Here is a 20,009-nt window from a genome sequence, read left to right as displayed (position 1 = left end):
CCTACCTAGACCGGGGGGCTCTCACAACAGTCACTCGAGCCCTTGTGATCTCTAGACTGGAATACTGCAATGGGCTCTACATGGGGTTGCCCTTGAGGTGCATCCGGCGACTACAGCTAGTCCAAAATGCAGCCGCGCGAGTGATAGTGGGCGCACCGCGGTTCGCCCACATTACACCTGTCCTCCGCGAGCTGCACTGGCTACCTGTTGGTCTCCGGGTGCGCTTCAGGATACTGATGACCATCTTTAAAGCACTCCATGGTAGTGGATCTGGGTACTTGAGAGACCGCCTTCTGCCGATTACCTCCCTAAATCGACCAATTAGATCGCACAGACTGGGCCTCCTCCGAATCCCATCTGCCAGTCAATGTCGACTGGCGACCACACGGAGGAGAGCCTTTTCTGTTGCTGCCCCGACCCTGTGGAACGAGCTCCCCATGGAGATCCGTACCCTCACCACTATCCAGACCTTCCGCGCAGCCCTCAAGATCTGGCTCTCCCAGCAGGCCTGGGGATAGGTTTCCAATTACCCGCCCGAGTGTTTGATTGCTGAATGAAAGTTGTGTTTTATTATTTTTTCTTTGTGCACATATTGTTCTGTTTCTGACCTTACACCCCCCTCCCCTGTGGTTGTAAGCCGCCCTGAGTCCCCTCAGGGAAAAGGGCGGCATATAAATCCCAATAAATCTAATCTAATCTAATCTAATCTATTTTGCAATGCGCAGGAGCATCCGGGCAGGTGGGCGGAGCCTCCCTCTACTGTCACTACTGGTTCAATTGAACTGGGCTGAACCGGGAGAATCCCACCTCTGGTTTGCTTCCATCCCCCCCACCCCCAGTTGTCTATTTGCAGTTCTTGCTACTTTGTCATGCCATTATTTGTGGTCCATCTGTGTGATTTTCTTATAGCAGCTAACTAAGTGGTCTACTCTTTCTTCAGATTTTTAGCAACTATGGCTTCTCAATTCTAGCTTTGTATTCATTTATTTTTAAGATTTGGTTTTGTGCCTTCGGAATTAGTCCTGCCTCTTTTTTTAAACTTTCCTGCTCTTAGCCATTACCGGGTCTTATTATTATTTTGCCTGCTATTTTTTTTAATGTAATATTTTTTCTAGAAATGCTTTTTTTCATTGGGTTTTTCTTGTGGATCAGTTTTGTGTCTACATTGTTAAGTAAGCCTTCATCGTGCACTAACTTCAATACATCTTGTCCATAGTCATATTTGTTTTCTTCTACAACTGTCTATGTATACTTATTCCAGACTCACCTATTTTCCTTAATAAGTACTGTAGAGTAATACTGCATGGATGAAGGGCATGATTCATTGTCATTTTTTTTAGTTTTCCTATCCAAGGCTTTTAGTTCTGTTTGTGTTCCTCCCATTGCACACGAATCCCATTGCCTGCTGCACCGGAGGGACTTGCCCAGGCAAGTCCGAGTGGAGTGACTTGCCCAGGCAAGTCCGAGTGGAGTGACTTGGAGACGCATTCCATTGCAGCAGGCAATGGAATGCGTGTGCGCGGCTGGCATGAAGAACAGGGTGGTGAAGGCAGCAGCTTTTTTGGCATGTTCGAGACCTCTGGTAGTTTTCGGCAGCCTCCAGCCCCCTCTGCTGGGAAGCAGTTGGCAAAGACTTGGAGGCTTCTTGCAGTTGCACTGAAAAAGAGAACTTGCCTTCCAGAGTTCGGGCCAGCCACTGTGGGAGAAAGATAAGCCCAAAGAAAGAGGTGGTTGTGGGAGAGGAACCTGGGCTAGGGCTTCTGAAAGAGTGGAAACAGGACTGGTGAAGGGAGATCAGGCAGCATGCAGGAGGAGGCCTTTGACAGATTAGGCCAGGCCTGGGCAGAAAATAGATAGATAGGAAGAAATTCATTTTTTTTTCTTATTGGGTTCTATGGGCGTGCCTTGTTGTGGTGGTCATGTGGTGGTCATGGGCATGAGTGCCATCGAGTTGGCCATGCCTACTCAGTCACATGACCTCTCCAAGTCATGACCACACAACTAGTAATTTAAAAAATTGAATCTCACCACCAATATGAACCCATATTCATTCTCTTTCTTCCAGAAAGGTTGTTGCACTGAGGATGTAATTGTCTTTCTGGAAGGTTGCTTTTATTTTGCTGACATGGTACATTGTACACAAATGCCATTTCTTTTGTTAAAAGTCAGGGAGGAGAGTAGATTTTAATGTGTTTAGAATCAATGAGGGAATGCAGTGGTAGAGATGCATCTATCCAAGTTAGTTTTCAGATTTACTGCCTGCCAAACATTGAGTTTTAGTTTTGAAACTAATGTCAATATTTTCACTTTTAATATAAGTTATTCAGACTTCTAAATTTCAATAGTATAAACATTTTATAAATAATGCTGATCACTTACCTTTGTCAACATCATCTTATATGCATATAACTTTTTTCCTTTTCCCTTTCCCAAAGCACCTTCAAATTTTTCTACAAAATCTTGAGTCTCCCTAAGTAAATAATAATAATAATTGAAAAAGATTATATTTATCTATTATAATATGATGTATACCTGTATATCAGAGATAGTTGGTCTAAATGACTTCTAAAACTTTCTCTGACATTAATCACAATATAGTATATTGCAAGTATTAAAAGTACTGGGGTTGAACTCACAGAGCTAATTCTGTTGCTGAGGATTGTCTTGAATTATGAGAAGGCCGGCAAATAAATTTGACAAAATAAATAAATAAATGAAATAAAAACTCTGATTCATGGTCTAACCTATAGAAATTTGCAGTAACAGTAGAGTAGATCTGAAATTCCTTCTCCAAGATGCATTATATATTTGCATTATAAACTGATTTAATCTTCAGTAATACAGTTTATTAAGATCTGCTGTAACATTGTAAGTGAATTATTGTTTGAGTTCAAGATGACTTCTTATTTATAGACAAGTTGCCCTCACCAAATCTCTTCTGCTTAGTTCTACTAGCAAACTGCACCAAGGTTATTCACATTGAGAAGTTAAATGTGCGGCTGTAATAAATGGTATGTTTTCATTACAGATACTGCAGTATTCTCCAAGAGCTACAGGTCACTGTAAAACCATAATTCCACTAGAAATTTCTAGTAGGTCACACATTGAAAAACTGTAACATTTGTGAGGTAGGTAGATATACTACAATATAGGGAAAATCCTACTTCCTTTGCAGATTAAAAAATTCCCTCATTTGACACTCGGTAGCACAAGTAATCTAGGGAAGTCTTGTGGAACTTGCATTTTGACAGCTTCATGTGTAGTTTAGCAACTAGGAGTTTCTTCAAAATTTGGTACACTTATTTAGAGTGCTCTTCTAAATCTCACTGAGAATGCCTTCAGATAGACTAGAACACCCTTGTAGAGGTGCTCATGCAGCACTCCATTAATCAATTGCATGAAGATTGCAGGGATACCCTGTAGTCCGAACAGCATCACTTTAAACTGGAAGCTGCCTAATGGGCAGTTGAAGGCTGTCTTCCATTCATCTCCATCTTTGATCCACACCTGGTAGTAAGCCTCTCTTATGTCTAGCTTGGTGAACCCCTTCCCCATGTCATTCATCAATGGCAGGGAGTATCATGTTAAATTCTCTAAAATCAATGCAAAGCCTCATCAACCTGTCTTTTTTCTCCTTAAAGAGCACCAGGGTGGCCATCCTAGATTTGGCAGGCTGAATGAATCCTCTAGCTAGGTTAGTGAAAAACGCATGCACAAGGAAGATGTCTGCCTGAGCTCTGCTGCTCAGGTTCCAAGAGGAAAAACAACTAAAAGGAATGGAACCGAGGCTTGGGAATCGAATTGAGGTGAAAGTAAGGCAAGAGCAATATAAGGGGGATCTGGAGAAGCAGCTAACAGAAGAAACATTGCTTTCTGAAAATTGCTGCTCTCGGAAGACGCCGACCCTGCTGCCATCCCATCTACTCCGGCCACCATGACTGCTATCCCACATACTCTGGTCACCGTGACCTAGCCCTGCTGCTTCGGGGGAGCCACCGACCCGGCCACCATCCCGCCTACTCCGGCCGCTGTGACCGCTATTCTGCCTATTCTGGCCACAGCGACCTGGCCCTGTTGCTTCGGGGGAGCCGCCGACCCTGCCACCATTCCCACCTACTTCGGCCGCCGCGACCGCTATTCCACCTACTCCAGCCAGCATGGCCCGGCCCTTCTGCTTCGGGGGAGCCGCTGACCCTACCGCCATCCCACCTACTCTGGCCACCAAGACCACCATTCCACCTACTCGGCCGCCGTGGCCCAGCCCTGCTGCGTCGGGGGAGCCGCTGTGTCTATGCCTCTGTGCCTGCCCTGTTCCCAGTGAGTTCTATGCTGGTGTGCCCTGAGCTGGGCGGCTGACCTCCTCTACCACCGCCATTGTTATTCTGGACGCAGCTCCCCCTCCCTCCCTCTCTTCTTCTTCTTCCCCCTCGGCTTTTGGATATTGCCACCACTGGATGTCCCGAGCATCGTGGGGCCTTTTCTGCCTGTTGCCCCCACAGAGAGAGAGGACAAAGATGAGGCGAATGGGGAGCCTACTCTCTCCAACTAGCGCCAACTCTCCCAGCTGCCTCAGACTTTTTTTTTCACCATTTCCAGACTATGCGGGAGAAAAGAACGAGGTACCCCTCCCTCCCAACTATTACCGGCCCCAGCCACCTCAGACTTGCGCTGACCGCCTCTGTTTTCCTGGATTCAAGAACTGCGTCCTTAACTAGTGTGTTGAGTGTATGATGGTACAATTGTGAGAGAGAATGCACCCACTTTTATTTAATTAATTTAATTAATTTTATATCACTGTATTGTATTTTTAACGATCATTGTGACTGAGTAGAATGTTTGTTGAGTGAATATGATTGGACTGGGGGTGTGGCCTGGAGCCCCCTCCACTTAGTGCAGAAGCAGAAGTGGATGGGGGCCCGGATCCGCCCCCGCCCTAGAGTGAATGGTATGTGTGGCCTGCTGGGAAGAATTGTGGCCATGGGAGAGGGGAGGGGGTCTATGGGGGGAGGGTTGGAGCATTCCGGTTACAACTAGGGGGGCAGATATGATGGGAGCTATAGGGCTAGCCATTACCGGGGAAGAAGGACTCGTTACATTACAGCGATTCCTTGTTCCGGCCCCTCAGGCTCACCTCAAGGACCTGGTGGCAGAGGAGATCAGGACCCTGGTCTCAGGTTGCTGCTGCTAAATGCCAGGTCTGTTGTGAACAAGGCTCCCCTCGTCCGGGACTTAATATTAGACGAGGGGCAGACCTGGCATGTATAACTGAAACCTGGCTGGGCCTAGAGGGAGGAGTACCCCTCTCAGAAATTTGCCCAGATGGGTTCCAAGTGCTCCACCAACCACGACACCAGAAAAAGGGGTGAGGGAGTAGCAGTTGTCATCCGAAAGTCATTAGTTCCTCGCAGGGTTCCCGCCCCAGAGATTGTGGTGTGTGAGTCTCTCCTCTTGAAGTTGGACCTAGGGGTTCAAGTGGGCATGTTCTTGACGTACCTACCTCCCAGCTGTGTCACGACAGCCCTGCCTGTGCTGCTAGAGGCAGTAGCCAGGTTGGCGGTGGAGTTCCCCAGGCTAATAGTGCTGGGGGACTTTAACCTACCGTCTCTTGGTGAACACTCTGACAGGGCAAAGGAGTTCATAGCCTCCATGACAACCATGGACTTGACCCAAGTAGTTCAGGGTGCAACTCATAGAGCGGGACACACACTCGACCTTGTATTTCTCTCGGGGCAGTGGAGACGTGATCTGGAATTAAGGGGAATAGAGCCCTCGCCCTTGTCATAGTGGTTCCGCCCCAGGCGCCTGATGGACCCGATGGGATTTCAGAGGAAGCTTGGAGAGATACCTGACTCCCTTGCCCACAATCTGACCGAATCCTTAGTTGCTGCCTGGAATGTTGCGGCGACTGAGGCACTGGATCGGATTGCGCCTTTGAGGCCTCTCCGCGGCAGTGGATCCAGGAGGGCACCTTGGTTTACCGAGGAACTCCGGGAGATGAAGTGCCAAAAGAGATGCCTAGAGCGACGTTGGAGGACTAGTAACTCTGAATCTGATCGAACACTATTAAGAGCCTTTATTAGGACTTACTTAATGGCGATAAGGGCGGCAAAATGCACGCATTTTTCCGCTCTTATTGTGTCCACAGAATCCCGCCCAGCCACCCTGTTTAGGGTGATCCACTTCCTCCTGAAAGGTGAGGAGGTGGGAGAACCCCTGCAGAGAAGAGCTGAGGAATTTGTTCAGTTTCTGTCGGATAAAATCACTCAGTTTCGGACAGACCATGACTCCGCTTGGGCAATACCAGCCGAGATGCCGAGGGTAAGTCTAAATTGGACTTCCTGGGATGAGTTCAAATTTGTCACCCCTGAGGAAGTGGACAAGGCCATGGGAGCGATGAGCACCTCCACCTGTTTACTGGACCCATGCCCCTCATGGCTGGTTTCGACCAGCAGAGAGGTGACACGAGGCTGGCTCCAGGCGATTACCAACGCTTCTTTGCAGGAGGGGTCTTTCCCGCAACCATTGAAGGAAGCGGTGATGAGACCCCTCCTCAAGAAGCCTTCCCTGGACCCAGCCATCCTGAAAAACTACCGTCCTGTCTCCAACCTTCCTTTTCTGGGGAAGGTTGTTGAGAAGCTGGTGGCGCTTCAACTCCGACGGACCTTGAATGAAGCGGATTATCTGGATTCCTTTCAGGCCTGGGTACAGCACTGAAACCACTTTGGTCGCACTGATCGATGATCTCTGGCAGGCCAGGGATAGAGGGCATTCCTCTATCCTTGTGCTTCTTGACCTCTCAGCGGCTTTCGATACCATCAACCATGGTATCCCTCTGCGACGTCTGGAGGAGGTGGGAGTGAGAGGCACCATCTTACGGTGGTGCTCCTCTTACTTCTCCAACAGGTCGCAGTTGGTGTTGGTCGGGGGGCAGAGGTCAACCCCTAGGCCCCTCAAATATGGGGTGTCACAGAGTTCGGTCTTGTCCCCCCTCCTATTTAACATCTACATGAAAATGCTGGGTGAGATCATGCGACAGCACGGGATAAAATACCATCAATATGCGGATGATATGCAATTGTATCTATCTGCCCCATGCCAGCTCAATGTAGCGGTGGACATGATGTGCCAATGCCTGGAAGCTGTCAGGATCTGGATGGGGATGAACAAATTGGTGCTCAATCCCAGTAAGACTGAGTGGCTTTGGATGTTGCCCCCGAAGGACAGCCCAGACAGTCCGTCCTTGATCCTGGGGGGCAAAAACTTACACCCCTCAGAGAGGGCCCGCAATTTGGGGGTCCTCCTGGATTCGCAGCTGACACTGGAACACCATTTGTTGGCTGTGACGAGGGGGGCCTTTGCCCAGGTTCGCCTGGTGCAGCAATTGTGGCCCTATCTGGACCAGGGGGCACTCCAAATGGTCACTCATGCCCTTGTCACCTCAAGGCTGGATTATTGCAATGCGCTCTACATGGGGCTACCCTTGAAAAGCGTTCGGAGACTACATCTGGTCCAGAATGTAGCCGCTCGAGCGATATTGGGTGTACCGAGGTACACTCATGTTACACCTGTCCTCCGTGAGCTGCACTGGCTACCAATTGGTCTCCGGATGCAATTCAAGGTGTTGGTTATTACCTTTAAAGCCCTACATGGTTTAGGACCAGCGTACCTGCGAGACCGCCTACTGCCACATACCTCCCAATGGCCAATAAGATCCCACAAATTAGACCTCCTTTGGATGCCGTCAGCCAGTCAGTATTGGCTGGCGGGCCCCCGGAGGAGAGCCTTCTCTGTGGCTGCTCACAACCTCTGGAATCAGCTACCCCCAGAGGTCCGGGCCTTGCCCACTCTCACAGCCTTCAGGAAAGCTGTTAAAACCTGGCTGTTCCGGCAGGCTTGAGGCTGTTGACCTTATTGCTAATGGTCCAGCCCCTGATTAGAATGAGTGTGTGTTGTGAATTTTAAACTATTCTTTTTATTTTTCCTTTTATTTTTTTTCTTTCTTCCTTCTTTGTAAGCCGCCCGGAGTCCTCCGGGATTGGGCGGCCTATAAACAAACAAACAAACAAACAAACAAACAAACAAACAAACAAATAAATAAATAGTGTTGATGTATTTCCTCAGTTCATCCATTTCCCTGGGAATCATGGAATACATCTTTGGCTTGGGTATCTTGGCTCCCAGCATGAACTCTATTGCATAGTTGGTGGATCAGTGAGTGGTAGGGTATTGCTTTCTTGCTCGCTAAATGCATCATCCACGTGTTGATACTCTTTGGGAACTTGGGGGCAACTTGGTAGCGAGTCAGTGATGGCGGCAGCTTTCTCGCAGGTGTGGGGGCCGTGTAGCAGTTCTGACAGTGGGGCCTTGTTGCTAAGGCAGGACAGAAATGGTCCCACTTTTTATAGCCATCCTCCCAGGTCACCTCACTTCTCCAGCCAGGTGAGGCCCAGGATGACTGACTCTGTCATTTTTGGCACCACCATAAAGCATAGGAGCTCCCAGTGGTGGCCCATTTCAAGTCTTATTGGCTCAGTGACTAAGGTGGCTGAATCTCCACCAATCAATGTCCCATTGATTAGTTTGAAGTGAATGGGTGCACCAGGGGCATCATGCTTATCCCTAGCTTTTGGACAGTGGGAAGACTGATTAGGCATCTGGTGCATCTGGTGTCTATGATGGTCTCTATGTCCCCTTTGTTTGCTTAGGCTTTTTGTCTGGTGTGGCTTTTTGGCGCATACTGCCTCCTGAACCATCACCCCACTGGTAGAGCTCCTGAGCTGACAGCCAGGCCAACTGCTCTTTGGCCCATGCACCAAGCTAGCTCTACCACTGCTGCTTCCACATGCTCAGCTGCTGAGGGGAAACTGAGGCTCTCAGAATTGTCCCCACAGGCTGCTCCAGTTCCTGTGGCTCTGCTGGTGTCACAGAATTTCTCTTCCATCTTCTTCTCCATCTTACCTGAGTCTTCCTGCTGCCTGGCCTTCCGGGTAAGCAGGTGGAACTCAGGACCCTGGACAGCAGCTCTGCAAGCGTGGGGAGCTTTTTGATTGTTTTTATTGTGAGAGTTTGGGTTAATGTCAGTATTCCAAGTAACAAACCCAAAGCAATCAAAACTTTGAGGCCTAAAGTTTCCTCAAAGCATAAATTTATTAGGAATGTCATATTGGCACAGCTGGTGAAAATCTGACTCTGAAAGACCCAGGGTTTTTCCCGCCCAAATCAAAACCCAAAGTTCTTGCCCCATGTCACATATCCACCACATAGTCCAATCATGTCAGAGTCCCAACTCCGGCTGGCTTTTGTTCATGCCCCTCCAACACCTGGTAGAGTGTCCTTGGCTCCCATGGGAAAGAATGATATTTTGGCTACACATCTCCCAGATATCTCTATCTCCTGCCTCACATTCCAACAGCTCCATCTGGCCTTGCTGTGGCAACCCTGAAGATGCTCCCAAAATAGCTTCAGGGCTGATATAAGGCTGATTAGCAATAGATAGCCAGAACATGCAAAGTCAGGAAAGCAAAAACTTAGAATGAACTAAGGCTAGATAAAGTGAAAGATAATTTAAAAAAACATTTCAACATATTAATAATAAGAAAAAAGTCAAGGAAATAGATCAACTAAAGAGAGTAAATGGCAAGGAAGTAACAAGCTGTAGGGAGAAAGCAAAGCTGCTTAACTCATTCTTTGCATGAGTCTTCATAGGAAAAGAAATTATAGCCCAATGTACCAAAAAAGCTGCTGTAAAAGACAAACCAGAAATAAAATAAGTAAGATAACACCTATCTGACCTTGAGGAATATAAATCACAAGGACCTGACAGATTACACCCCAGAGTTCTGAAGGAGCTGGCAGATGTCATCTCAGAACCATTTCAAAAATCCTGGAACACAAGGGAAGTAACTGAGGATTGGAACAGTTCCCATCTTCAAGAAAGGGGGAAAACAGACCCAAGAAACTGTAGACCAATCAATCTAACATCAATACCTGGGAAGATCCTGGAAAATATAATAAAAAACAGATCTGCCAACATATAGAAATGAGTAAAGTAGTAACTAGCAGGCAACATGGGTTTGTTAAAAACAGATCATGCCAAACCAATCTTATTTCATTCTTTGATAAAGTTACTGTATATACTCAAGTATAAGCCTAGTTTTTCAGCCCACTTTTTGAGCTGAAAAAAGCCGCCTCGGCTTATACTCGAGTCAGTGAAAAATTTGCCTGAAATGGAGGAGAAAAAGGGGCGGGGCCATGCCGCTGGGTGACGCTCGTGAATGGCCCAGCACCCCTGAGTTTCCCCTCCCTCTGTGTCAGTTTGCCGCGCAGCGTGCACCGCACCATCCCCCCTCCTCACGTTCTAATGTAATGCAGGGCTATCTTACGATTCCCCCTCCTGCCGCTCTGCAACGATGTCCCACCTCCTCCTTGTTATGGCAAGCAGCCACATAGCGATGTCCCACCTCCTCTGGTACAGTGATCCAATGATAGGAATCACTGTGCCGTGTGTCATAGGAGGCGGGACATCATCATCACAGCGGGACATCAGCATCATGAGGTGAGTGAAGTATTTCATTGAATACACCGGTATTGTGTGATAATAATTTGTTATGCAGAGCAAATTTTTACAATGGCTACTGTATATTTAATGGGCACAGGCAGGCTGTATATGTTATTCAATGGGCAATGGCATTATTGGTATCTATTTTTATTTTTGAAATTTATCGGTAGCTGCTGCATTTCCCACCCTAGGCTTATACTCGAGTCAATAACTTTTCCAGTTTTTTGTGGTAAAATTAGGTGCCTCGGCTTATATTCGGGTCAGCCTATACTCGAGTATATACGGTACTAAATTAGTAGACCAGTGAAATGCTGTGGATATAGTATACTTAGATTTCAGTAAAGCATTTAACAAAGTAGACCACAATGTACTTCTTGATAAGCTAGAAAAAAGTGGGATAGATAGCATCTTCATCAGATGGGTTTGTAACTGGCTGACAAACTGTACTCAACAAGTAGTCCTTAATATTACTACATGGAGAGAAGTAAGAAGTGGGATTCCACAAGGCACTGTCTCACACCCAATACTCTTCAATATCTTTATAAATGATTTAGATGATGGAATAGAAGAGGAACTCATCAAATTTGCAGATGATGTTAAATTGGCAGGAATAGCCAACACCACAGAAGACAAACTCGGGATCCAAAAAGGTATTGACAAACTTGAAGAATGGACCCTATCCAACAAAATGAATTTTAATATGGAGAAAAGCAAATCTTTACATTTAGGCAGGAAAAATGAAATGCATAAGTACAGATTAATGTGCAGCACCTGGGTTGTATAAACAGAGACATAGAATCAAGTTCATATGAAGTATTAGTGCCACTTTACAAAACCCTAGTAAGACCACACCTGGAACACTGCAATCAATTTTGGTCACCATACTACAAAAAAGATGTTGAGACTAGAAAAAGTTCAGAGAAGAGCAACTAAGATGATCAAAGGCCTGGAGACTAAGCCATATGAAGAATGGCTTCAGATTTTGGGTCTGACTAGTGTAAAGAAAAGAAGAATTAGGGGTGACATGAAGAAGAGGGGGTCAAATTTTCTCCAAAGCATCAGAGGGCAGGACAAGAAATAATGGTTGGAAATTGATCAAAAAGAGAAGCTGGAATTAAGCAGAAACTTCTTAACAGTGAGGAGAATTAACCAGTGGAACAGGTTGCCTCCAGAAATTGTGGGCGCTCCATCACTGGAGGTTTTTAAAAAGAGACTGGACAGTCACTTGTCTGAGATGGTATAGGTACTTCTGCATGAGCAGGGGGTTGGATTAGGAGACCTCCAAGGTCCCTTCCAGTTCTATTCTATTCTATTCTACTCTACTCATATGTCTTTCGGAAAAACAACAAAAGGGAGGCCAACCTGCCTCAGGAGAAGTGATGTTCCATAAAGAAGGGTCATCACCAAGGAGAGGTTCTTTTTCTCATGGGCCCTGTAACTTGCTCTGCCTTCCCATTCTGGTAGGTGGTTATAATAGGGGAGAGGTAATCCTTCAAATAGCCTTGTCCCAGCCTGGAGCTTTAAAGGATATAACTAGCACCATGAATGAATTGGTAGCCAGGCAGAAGAGGGGAGACATGTGTAAGCCTAGATTAGTGTAAAACTGTTCAGGCCACTGCATTCTGAACTAACAGAAATTTCCAAATATTTTTAAAGATCAGCCCTATGTAAAGCACATTAGGTCTAGAGTTGACCTAGGGTGGGTAACTATGAGAAGGGCATGTTCATTTCAGACATATTAAATCATTCTCTTTCATAAATATGACAGATGAGTAATCATTGCAATATGTTTTGCCTAAAATCTTATAGACATTATAGAAATCACTTGATTTGGATGAAAAAAAGCAACAACAATCAAAAAGTCAGAGAATGACAGCCAGTCTAATCATTCAGGTTTATATTTTAAATTAATACATAAAATCAGCCAAGAATGATGATCTGTTTTCTAATTACATAGATAAAAAACAAATCTTTCTTTTAAACCAACCACGGGGCAAAATCTTTTGACTAGGACTAGGATGCTCAAGAAGTTCAGTCAACAGCCATAGAATATAATCTTTGTGGAAGATGGAATGAAATGGCAACATAAATTTATGTTGCCTATTGACCTAGAGGTCATGTGAACAATATCACCAATATATTATACCTTAGCACAGTTAATCTCTTTGCCATGCACCAGGGTTTGTTTCGTATGATAGATATGAGCTTTTTCTTTTCTTCTACCTGTTCCTTTAGCTTTTCCAGTTCCTCTTCAGAGAGAGATTCATCATCTGAATAGTTTGGAGTGGAAGAGGAGGAACTAGGAGTAAAAACCCAAAATGAAATTAAATCCATATTCACATGATTAAATAAACTAATTCTTAAAAATATTGTATGAAATTGCATTATATATTCTCAACCTATTATATGCACCTGTTAAGTAAAAAAACAAGGTTTTTAAATAGTTTGTGAACATTTGCCGTTTTTAGCCAAACCTCAATTGTTTGTTTATTTTGTTTATTTTGTTGGTATTCTAATCAAAGTATAGCATTAGATATTAAACAGCTTTGGATGATTAGCTTATTTATAATTTATTAAGTTTGCATTCTGCCCATCTATTGTCATAGTGATTCTGAGCAGCTTGAAAATGATAAAAAAGCAATTATATTTTAAAATTATTAAATAAAGGCTAGAAATCAAGAGGACAGGGGACATAGAACAAAGGCTCTTCCCTCTACCCCATCAGTTATTCCCAGTATAGAGCACTATATTAGGTATATGTTGTGACTCAGCAGCAGTCTTCTGTGAGTCTTTTCGGAATGCAAGATTAACGATGCAGCTGGGGCTCGTTAGTGGGGTTTTGGAGATAAAAGGACGGATGCTGCCACACCGTAGTCGCAGGAGTCAACGTTCCTTCATGTGTTCCTTGGTTGGTACAACATTGCTTGAGCATCAATCGTGGTTTATGTAAGATACACTTGGATAAGTGCTTTGTGTTTCCTGTAACCCTGATTCAAGGCTACACTTGGAGAAGTACATTGCTTGTAAGAGTTGTTTTGTATTCTGTTATCTGGTCAGAGACTGTATTTATGTTATTTTGGGCTCGAAGCCAGTCTGAGCTGAGAACTGATAAAGAAAATTCCTTTTAAGTTTATTTGTCTGCTGTTTGTTAATGAGCGGAGAAGGGGGGACAGAACAGATTGACTCCTGCCTGACAAGCCTTCATTTCCGTAATTATGGTGCAGCTGATGGCTGAAAATAAACAAATGGCACAACAAATCACAATGTTGTTGGATCAAATTACGCAGTTGCAGAGAGCTGTAAGACCCCCCCAGCCAAGGAGGAAGTGCCCAGTAGCCATGCCAGATAAATATGATGGGAGTCTGGCTGTTTGCCGCATTTCTGGGACAATGCCAGCTGTTCCTGAGTTTGAGAGCGGAGGACTTTCCCACTGACCGGATGAAGGTGGGATTCATTATCAGTTTGCTCTCAGGCACAGCTGCCCGGTGGGCCACACCCTTGCTCAGTCAGTCTAGCCCCTTGTTGGATGACTTCCAAGGTTTCTGTCAACATTTTCGGATGATGTTTGAGGATCCCATCAAGGGGGAAACAGCAACTAGGTGACTGAAGGCATTAAGGCAGGATCATGGATCTTTGCAGGAGTACGTAAGCGAATTCTGGCTGCTGAGTCAGGACTCAGCATGGAATGAACCAGCACTTATGGACACCTTCCAGGATGGCCTGTCCGATGAGTTACAAGATGAACTGGTGAGGGTGGACAGGCCACCGATGTTCGATGCGTTGGTCCACCTGTGCCTCTGGATAGACGCCCGGCTGCAGAGGCGAAGGCCTCGCTGTGTATTCCAGGAGACCACCAGCATGCCGGTTCAGCAAGGGACTGCAGTGGACTGGGATGAGCCCATGGAGTTGGGTGCTGTCAGACCTCGAGTGTCATGGACAGAGATGGACAGGCGACGTGTGGAGGGATTCCTTGGTTGGTACAACATTGCTTGATCATCAATCGTGGTTTATGTAAGATATACTTGGATAAGTGCTTTGTGTTTCCTGTAAGCCTGATTCAAGGCTACACTTGGAGAAGTACATTGCTTGTAAGAGTTGTTTTGTATTCTGTTATCTGGTCAGAGACTATATTTATGTTATTTTGGGCTCGAAGCCAATCTGAGCCGAGAACTGATGAAGAAAGTTCCTTTTAAGTTTATTTGTCTGCCGTTTGTTAACGAGCGGAGAAGGGGGGACAGAACAGGTATATAACATAGTATAATATATTTAATATCATTTATTAAAACATGGCCCAGTATATTAGGTTCATATTTTAACACTGTTCCTGAAGGCCAAGAGGGTAGGGGCTTACTCCACCTCCAGCAGGATAATATTCTAAAGGGCAGAACTGAAAAGGCTCTTCCAACATTTGCATTGGACCTGAAAGCAGACTGGCAACTAATGCAGCACTTACAACAGCAAACGTATATGCCACTTGAAGGGTCTCCAAAACTGTCTGTCCTGTTTTGTATCATTTGAAACTTCCAAATAATATGCATTCAAGAGTATGTATATGTTAGCTTTTGTATTAGATATCTATAATTGGTCCAATAGAAAGTAAATGGGTTATAAAGAAAATTAAAGTTTCAGGGAGAAAGGTCATTAAAAGAAATAGCATATTCTACTGATGGCAGGTGCAAGTTATTCACCTGAAGAACTACAGTAGGCATGTCCAACCCACACTCCTGGACAATTAGTAATGTGGCTCCACAAGATTGTAGACATTTAACATTATTATAAGATTAATATACATTAACTATATTATATATTTTATATAGACAATTCATTTTCACTCAATGTGGTTCAGGCAAACCAAAAGATTGGACACCCATGATATAGAATTTAATGGATAATTTTAGGAACAAAATATTGGCAACTGAAACTAAGGACTTCCACCCATAGATCTACTGAATGAGGGCAGATCACTTGGGTCGAAATAATAACATTTGGAATGGGAGAGGATATAATAGCATACTTCCCATTAGCACACAGGGGAAATTTCTGAATGTCTATCAATTTTTGGAGAAGATGACTAGATCTGATGCAGAAATCTTTAGTTTGTCAGTGTTATTTCATATTTACATGTTGGTTTTTCTTATTTATAACTTTACTGATACACTTAGATTAATACATTTTTTAAAATTGATCCTTGCTATAATTTTCTGGAAGACACTTGTCAGATTGCTCTGGGTCCAGGCCTTGGGAGCACAGATATTTTTTTTAAAAAAATATTTATTTGTTTTGCCAAGCATGTATAAGATAATAGATATAAGTATATACAAGATTATGAATACATGAAATGGATATGAACAAATGGGGTTATTAGAACAGGGATGGTAGGCACATTGGTATGCTTATGCATACCTCTTACAGACCTTTTAGGAATGGGATGAGGTCAACAGTAGACAATCTAAGGTTAAAGTTGTGGGGTTTGGGGAAGAAACCACTGAGTCAGGTAACGCATTCCAGGCATTGACCACTCTATTGCTGAAGTCATATTTTCTGCAATCGAGTTTGGTACGATTTACCTTAAGCTTGTATCTATTGTGTGCTCATGTATTGTTGGGTTGAAGCTGAAGTAGTCATTGACAGGTAGAACATTGTAGTAGATAATTATATGTACTATGTTTAGGTCAGACTGAAGGTAGCGTAGTTCTAAGTTGTCTAAGCCCAAAATATCAAGTCTGATAGCATAAGGTATTCTGTTGCAAGCAGTGGAGTGGAGGACTCTTCTCGTGAAATATTTCTTGACTCGCTCAATTGTGTTAATGTCCAATGTGCACTGCAGGTTCCAGACAGATGAGCTGTATTCGAGAATTGGTCTAGCAAATGTTTTGTATGCTTTGGTTAGTAGTACAGTGTTACCAGAAAAGAAACATAGGATTAGGTTAACAACTCTTAATGCATTTTTGGCAATATTGTTACAGTTGGCACTGGCACATAGATCATTAGAGATGAGTACTCCAAGGTCCTTGACTGGGGGGGGGGGTCGTCTACAAGGTCATAGACACCCAGTTTATATTTTGTGTTCTGATTTTTTTTTGCCAATGTGTAAGACGAAGCATTTGTTAGTTGAAATTTGAAGTTGCCAATTGTTTAACTATTCTGACACATAGTCAAGGTCTTTCTGAAGAGTAGCAATATTGTTGGTGATGTTGAATAGTTTTACATTATCAGCGAACAGAACACAGTTGCTTATAATATGATTACAAAGGTCATTTATGTAAAGTATGAAGAGTGTTGGTCATAAAATGCTGCCTTGGGGAACACCACTGTTAACAAGTGTAGTATTTCATAGGACACTCTATTTTGACCACTTGTTGACTGTTTGACAGGAATGCAGTTATCCAATTATGCTGGGATCCAGAAATGCCATAAGATTTTAGTTTTAGAAGTACTTTGTTGTGTACCACTGAATCAAAGAAGTCTATGTAAATGACATCTATTGCTTTGCCATGGTTAAGTTGTGCAGTCCATATATTTTTGCAATGTAGGAGTTGCACATTACAGGACAATTTTTTTCTGAAACCAAATTGTTTGATAGAGAGCAAATTGTTTGTCTCTAAGTGGAGGGCAATGGATTGGTTTATGATTGAATCTATGACTTTGCAGGTGATGCAACATAAATAGACTCATCTTGTAAACTATCAAATAAAGAGCTCATCCTATGCAAAAAATGGGTGTGTGATCAAAATAGCAGCAGGGCTAAGACTTGGAGAACTAGATGATCATAGGAGAAATAGAATATGGAATTGTCAGCAGTAGGGAATTTGGACAAACAAGGTTCCAAACCCATACTGTACCAAATTACTTAAAAAGAGCCAAGAAAATGATGAACAGTAGCTTCTCAGCATTTTAATAGGTTTATCATGCCTTTTTGTACTTAGGATTCCTTTATCACTCCCAACTCCTGCATCCCTCAAGTTCCTGTGACTAACATTGCTGATACAATTAATCATCATCACACACTACAAGCCCTACAAATTCAATTTAACACAATATTATTTGGAGCAAAATAGTTGAAAATATTAGCTACTGATACTTCTGTGAAAGTATATTTTGTCCTGAATCTGAGCAACTCTTGGGCCACAGGTCCCAGTCCTGTTCTTCTGGTTCTGTGCCATTTAATAGGCTGTAACACAAACAGTAATCAGCAACTCAACTTGTACTGCTACACAGACCTGAAGGTTGTTCACAGGGAACATACTTCAGATACATAAGCAGTTTGGTAGCAATTTTTTTTCCCGCTCTAACAAACTTCGTTAAACAGCATAAGCTTTTGTGAGTTTCAGCTCATTTCTTCAGATTCAGTGGAGTGATTAGATTGATATAAAATTTAAATTGAGATAAGGTGAGGAAGAAGAGGAACCAATTGGTTACGCAAATGTAGATTTCATGTAAAACAGAATACAAATATCTTATCAATTAACAGTTATAATGTGTTGAAAGTCCATTGTGTTTTTAATACCTGCAGAGGCAGTTTGAAACCTTTTAAGTGTGTGAATTTAACAGTTTTTCACTTGATCACCATCAACTGATATTATTTTCTTCCAGTGGTGGGATTCAAATAGTTTAACAACCAAATGGGGCCCAATTAGAGAGCAATTGTCGGAGCTAAGCAGCCACCATGAGAAACAATTGGCAAAACAGCTGGCTCAGTTAAAATTGGAGCTGGCCAAGAAGGAGGCTTCTCACTGAGGACTATGAGCATAAGCTTTCCAAGCGGAGGAAAGATCTGCAGGAGTGCAAAGCCAGGTATTGGTGCCTGGAGTCTCAGTGGGCTGAGATGGACAGTCAGTTCCAGGTCATGATGCAGTCCCACTGGAATGAGGCCCTCCGGCTCTTCCCCTCCAGTGGCGCTTCCCTCCAGCTTCCACCCAAACTCTGTGCCAGGAGGCTGAAAAAGATCACAATTCTGAGTCGGAATTTCTGTCCCCCTGTAACCCACACAAAGAGAACCTGAAAGGAGAGACTCTCTGAATCCTGGCATGGGCAACTGAAGGAGCTAACATAGGCCAATGTGGGGTCACTGCAACTCATCCTCCACAAGCAGAATGAACTGCAGGGGAGCTCAGGGCCTCATCACGAAAAGTCCAACGCTTCTGCAAAGATGGAGAAGAAGTCTTCCCAGGAGCATGGGACTTTTCGCGACAAGGCCCTGAGCTCCCTTGAGTCCAGTTGCCAAGATGCTCTCTCCCCATGCTTTCTCCACTCGGGCGCTTTAGAGCTGCCTTGGGGTTTTGCCTGTGCAGACATTGTTTGCTTGGAGGGAGTGGGGCTGGTTAGAGGAGTGCTAAGATGCAAAAATAGCCTCAGTCTGGGAAGACAGAAAAGTGTGAGAAGACAACTAACTTGAGTGCTGGCAAGGTTCCAAATAATACATCCCATTAAATAAGAACTAGGCAGGCAAATTTCTCAAAGAACATTTTATTGGTACATATCAAATTAGCACGTCCTTAGTGGAAAACTGGCTCTAATTTCCCTTTGGTTTTACACCCAATTAAAAATAAAATTTTGTCACTTCCCTTCAGAGTCTCCAGTCACATGATCCAATCAGCATACAGTCTAGTTGCTTGGTGAGCTCAGTCTCCATCATGTCTTTAATTCCCAGGGGAAATAATTTTATTTAGGCTACAACATCCCAGCTATATCTGAGCTGCACTGGCTACCTGTCGATCTCCGGGTGCACTTCAAGGTCCTACTCACCACCTATAAAGCGCTCCATGGTAGTGGATCTGGCTATTTGAGAGACCGCCTTCTGCCAATTACCTCCCTGCGTCCCATCAGATCGCATAGAGTTGGCCTCCTCCGTATTCCATCCGCCAGTCAGTGCCGACTGGCGACTACCCGGAGGAGAGCCTTCTCTGTTGCGGCTCCGACACTATGGAACAATCTCCCCGTGGAGATTCGTACCCTCACCACTGTCCAGGCCTTCCGCACAGCCCTCAAGAACTGGCTAGCCCGTCAGGTCTGGGGCTAAGCCTATTTTCGCCCCTCCCGAATGTTGAGTGAATGTTGAGTTTTATTGTTTAATTTATTTTTTGTTCACATTTCTTTTTGCACTGTCCTACACTCCCTTTCCTTTGTGATTGTAAGCCGCCCTGAGTCCCCTCAGGGAAAAGGGCGGCCTATAAATGTTCAATAAAATCAAAATCAAATCAAATCTACACTCCCTCCTTGCACCCTTTACTCCAGGCTGTGTCAACATTAAAGCAGTGAGAAGAGAAACCTCCCTAGAGAAAACTACCAAAAAGAAAATGGCCAGAGTTCAGCCAACTTCAGGGTTGACAGGCTTCCTCCCTTCAATTGAAGAAAGTTTCCTGCAAGAGAGAGAGAGAGAGGTCATAGAGAGATTAGTTGGGAAGGTCTCTAACCCCCTCCAGGAGGGCCCTTTGGCTGATGGGGGTACTTA

The 20,009-nt window shown here is 44.3% G+C and overlaps 1 protein-coding gene across 1 annotated transcript in view; it reads right to left on the bottom strand.

Annotated features, from left to right (window-relative positions):
- The window catches only part of TMC2 (transmembrane channel like 2), a 144,322-nt gene extending 131,472 nt beyond the window's left edge, over nt 1–12,850 (bottom strand). Inside the window, exons 1-2 of the mRNA XM_032235864.1 lie at nt 12,705–12,850; nt 2,380–2,470 (exon numbers count right to left, since the gene is read on the bottom strand). Coding sequence (XP_032091755.1) covers nt 2,380–2,470; nt 12,705–12,730 — 117 coding nt within the window. The 5' untranslated portion in view covers nt 12,731–12,850. The remainder of the gene's footprint in view (nt 1–2,379; nt 2,471–12,704) is intronic.
- Nucleotides 12,851–20,009: the final 7,159 nt, after the last annotated feature.

Source organism: Thamnophis elegans, chromosome Z (assembly GCF_009769535.1).
Source record: "Thamnophis elegans isolate rThaEle1 chromosome Z, rThaEle1.pri, whole genome shotgun sequence".
Lineage (NCBI taxonomy): Eukaryota > Metazoa > Chordata > Lepidosauria > Squamata > Colubridae > Thamnophis > Thamnophis elegans.
The sequence above is the reverse complement of the archived record's forward strand: the minus strand, read 5'-3'. Positions and strand labels throughout refer to the sequence as shown.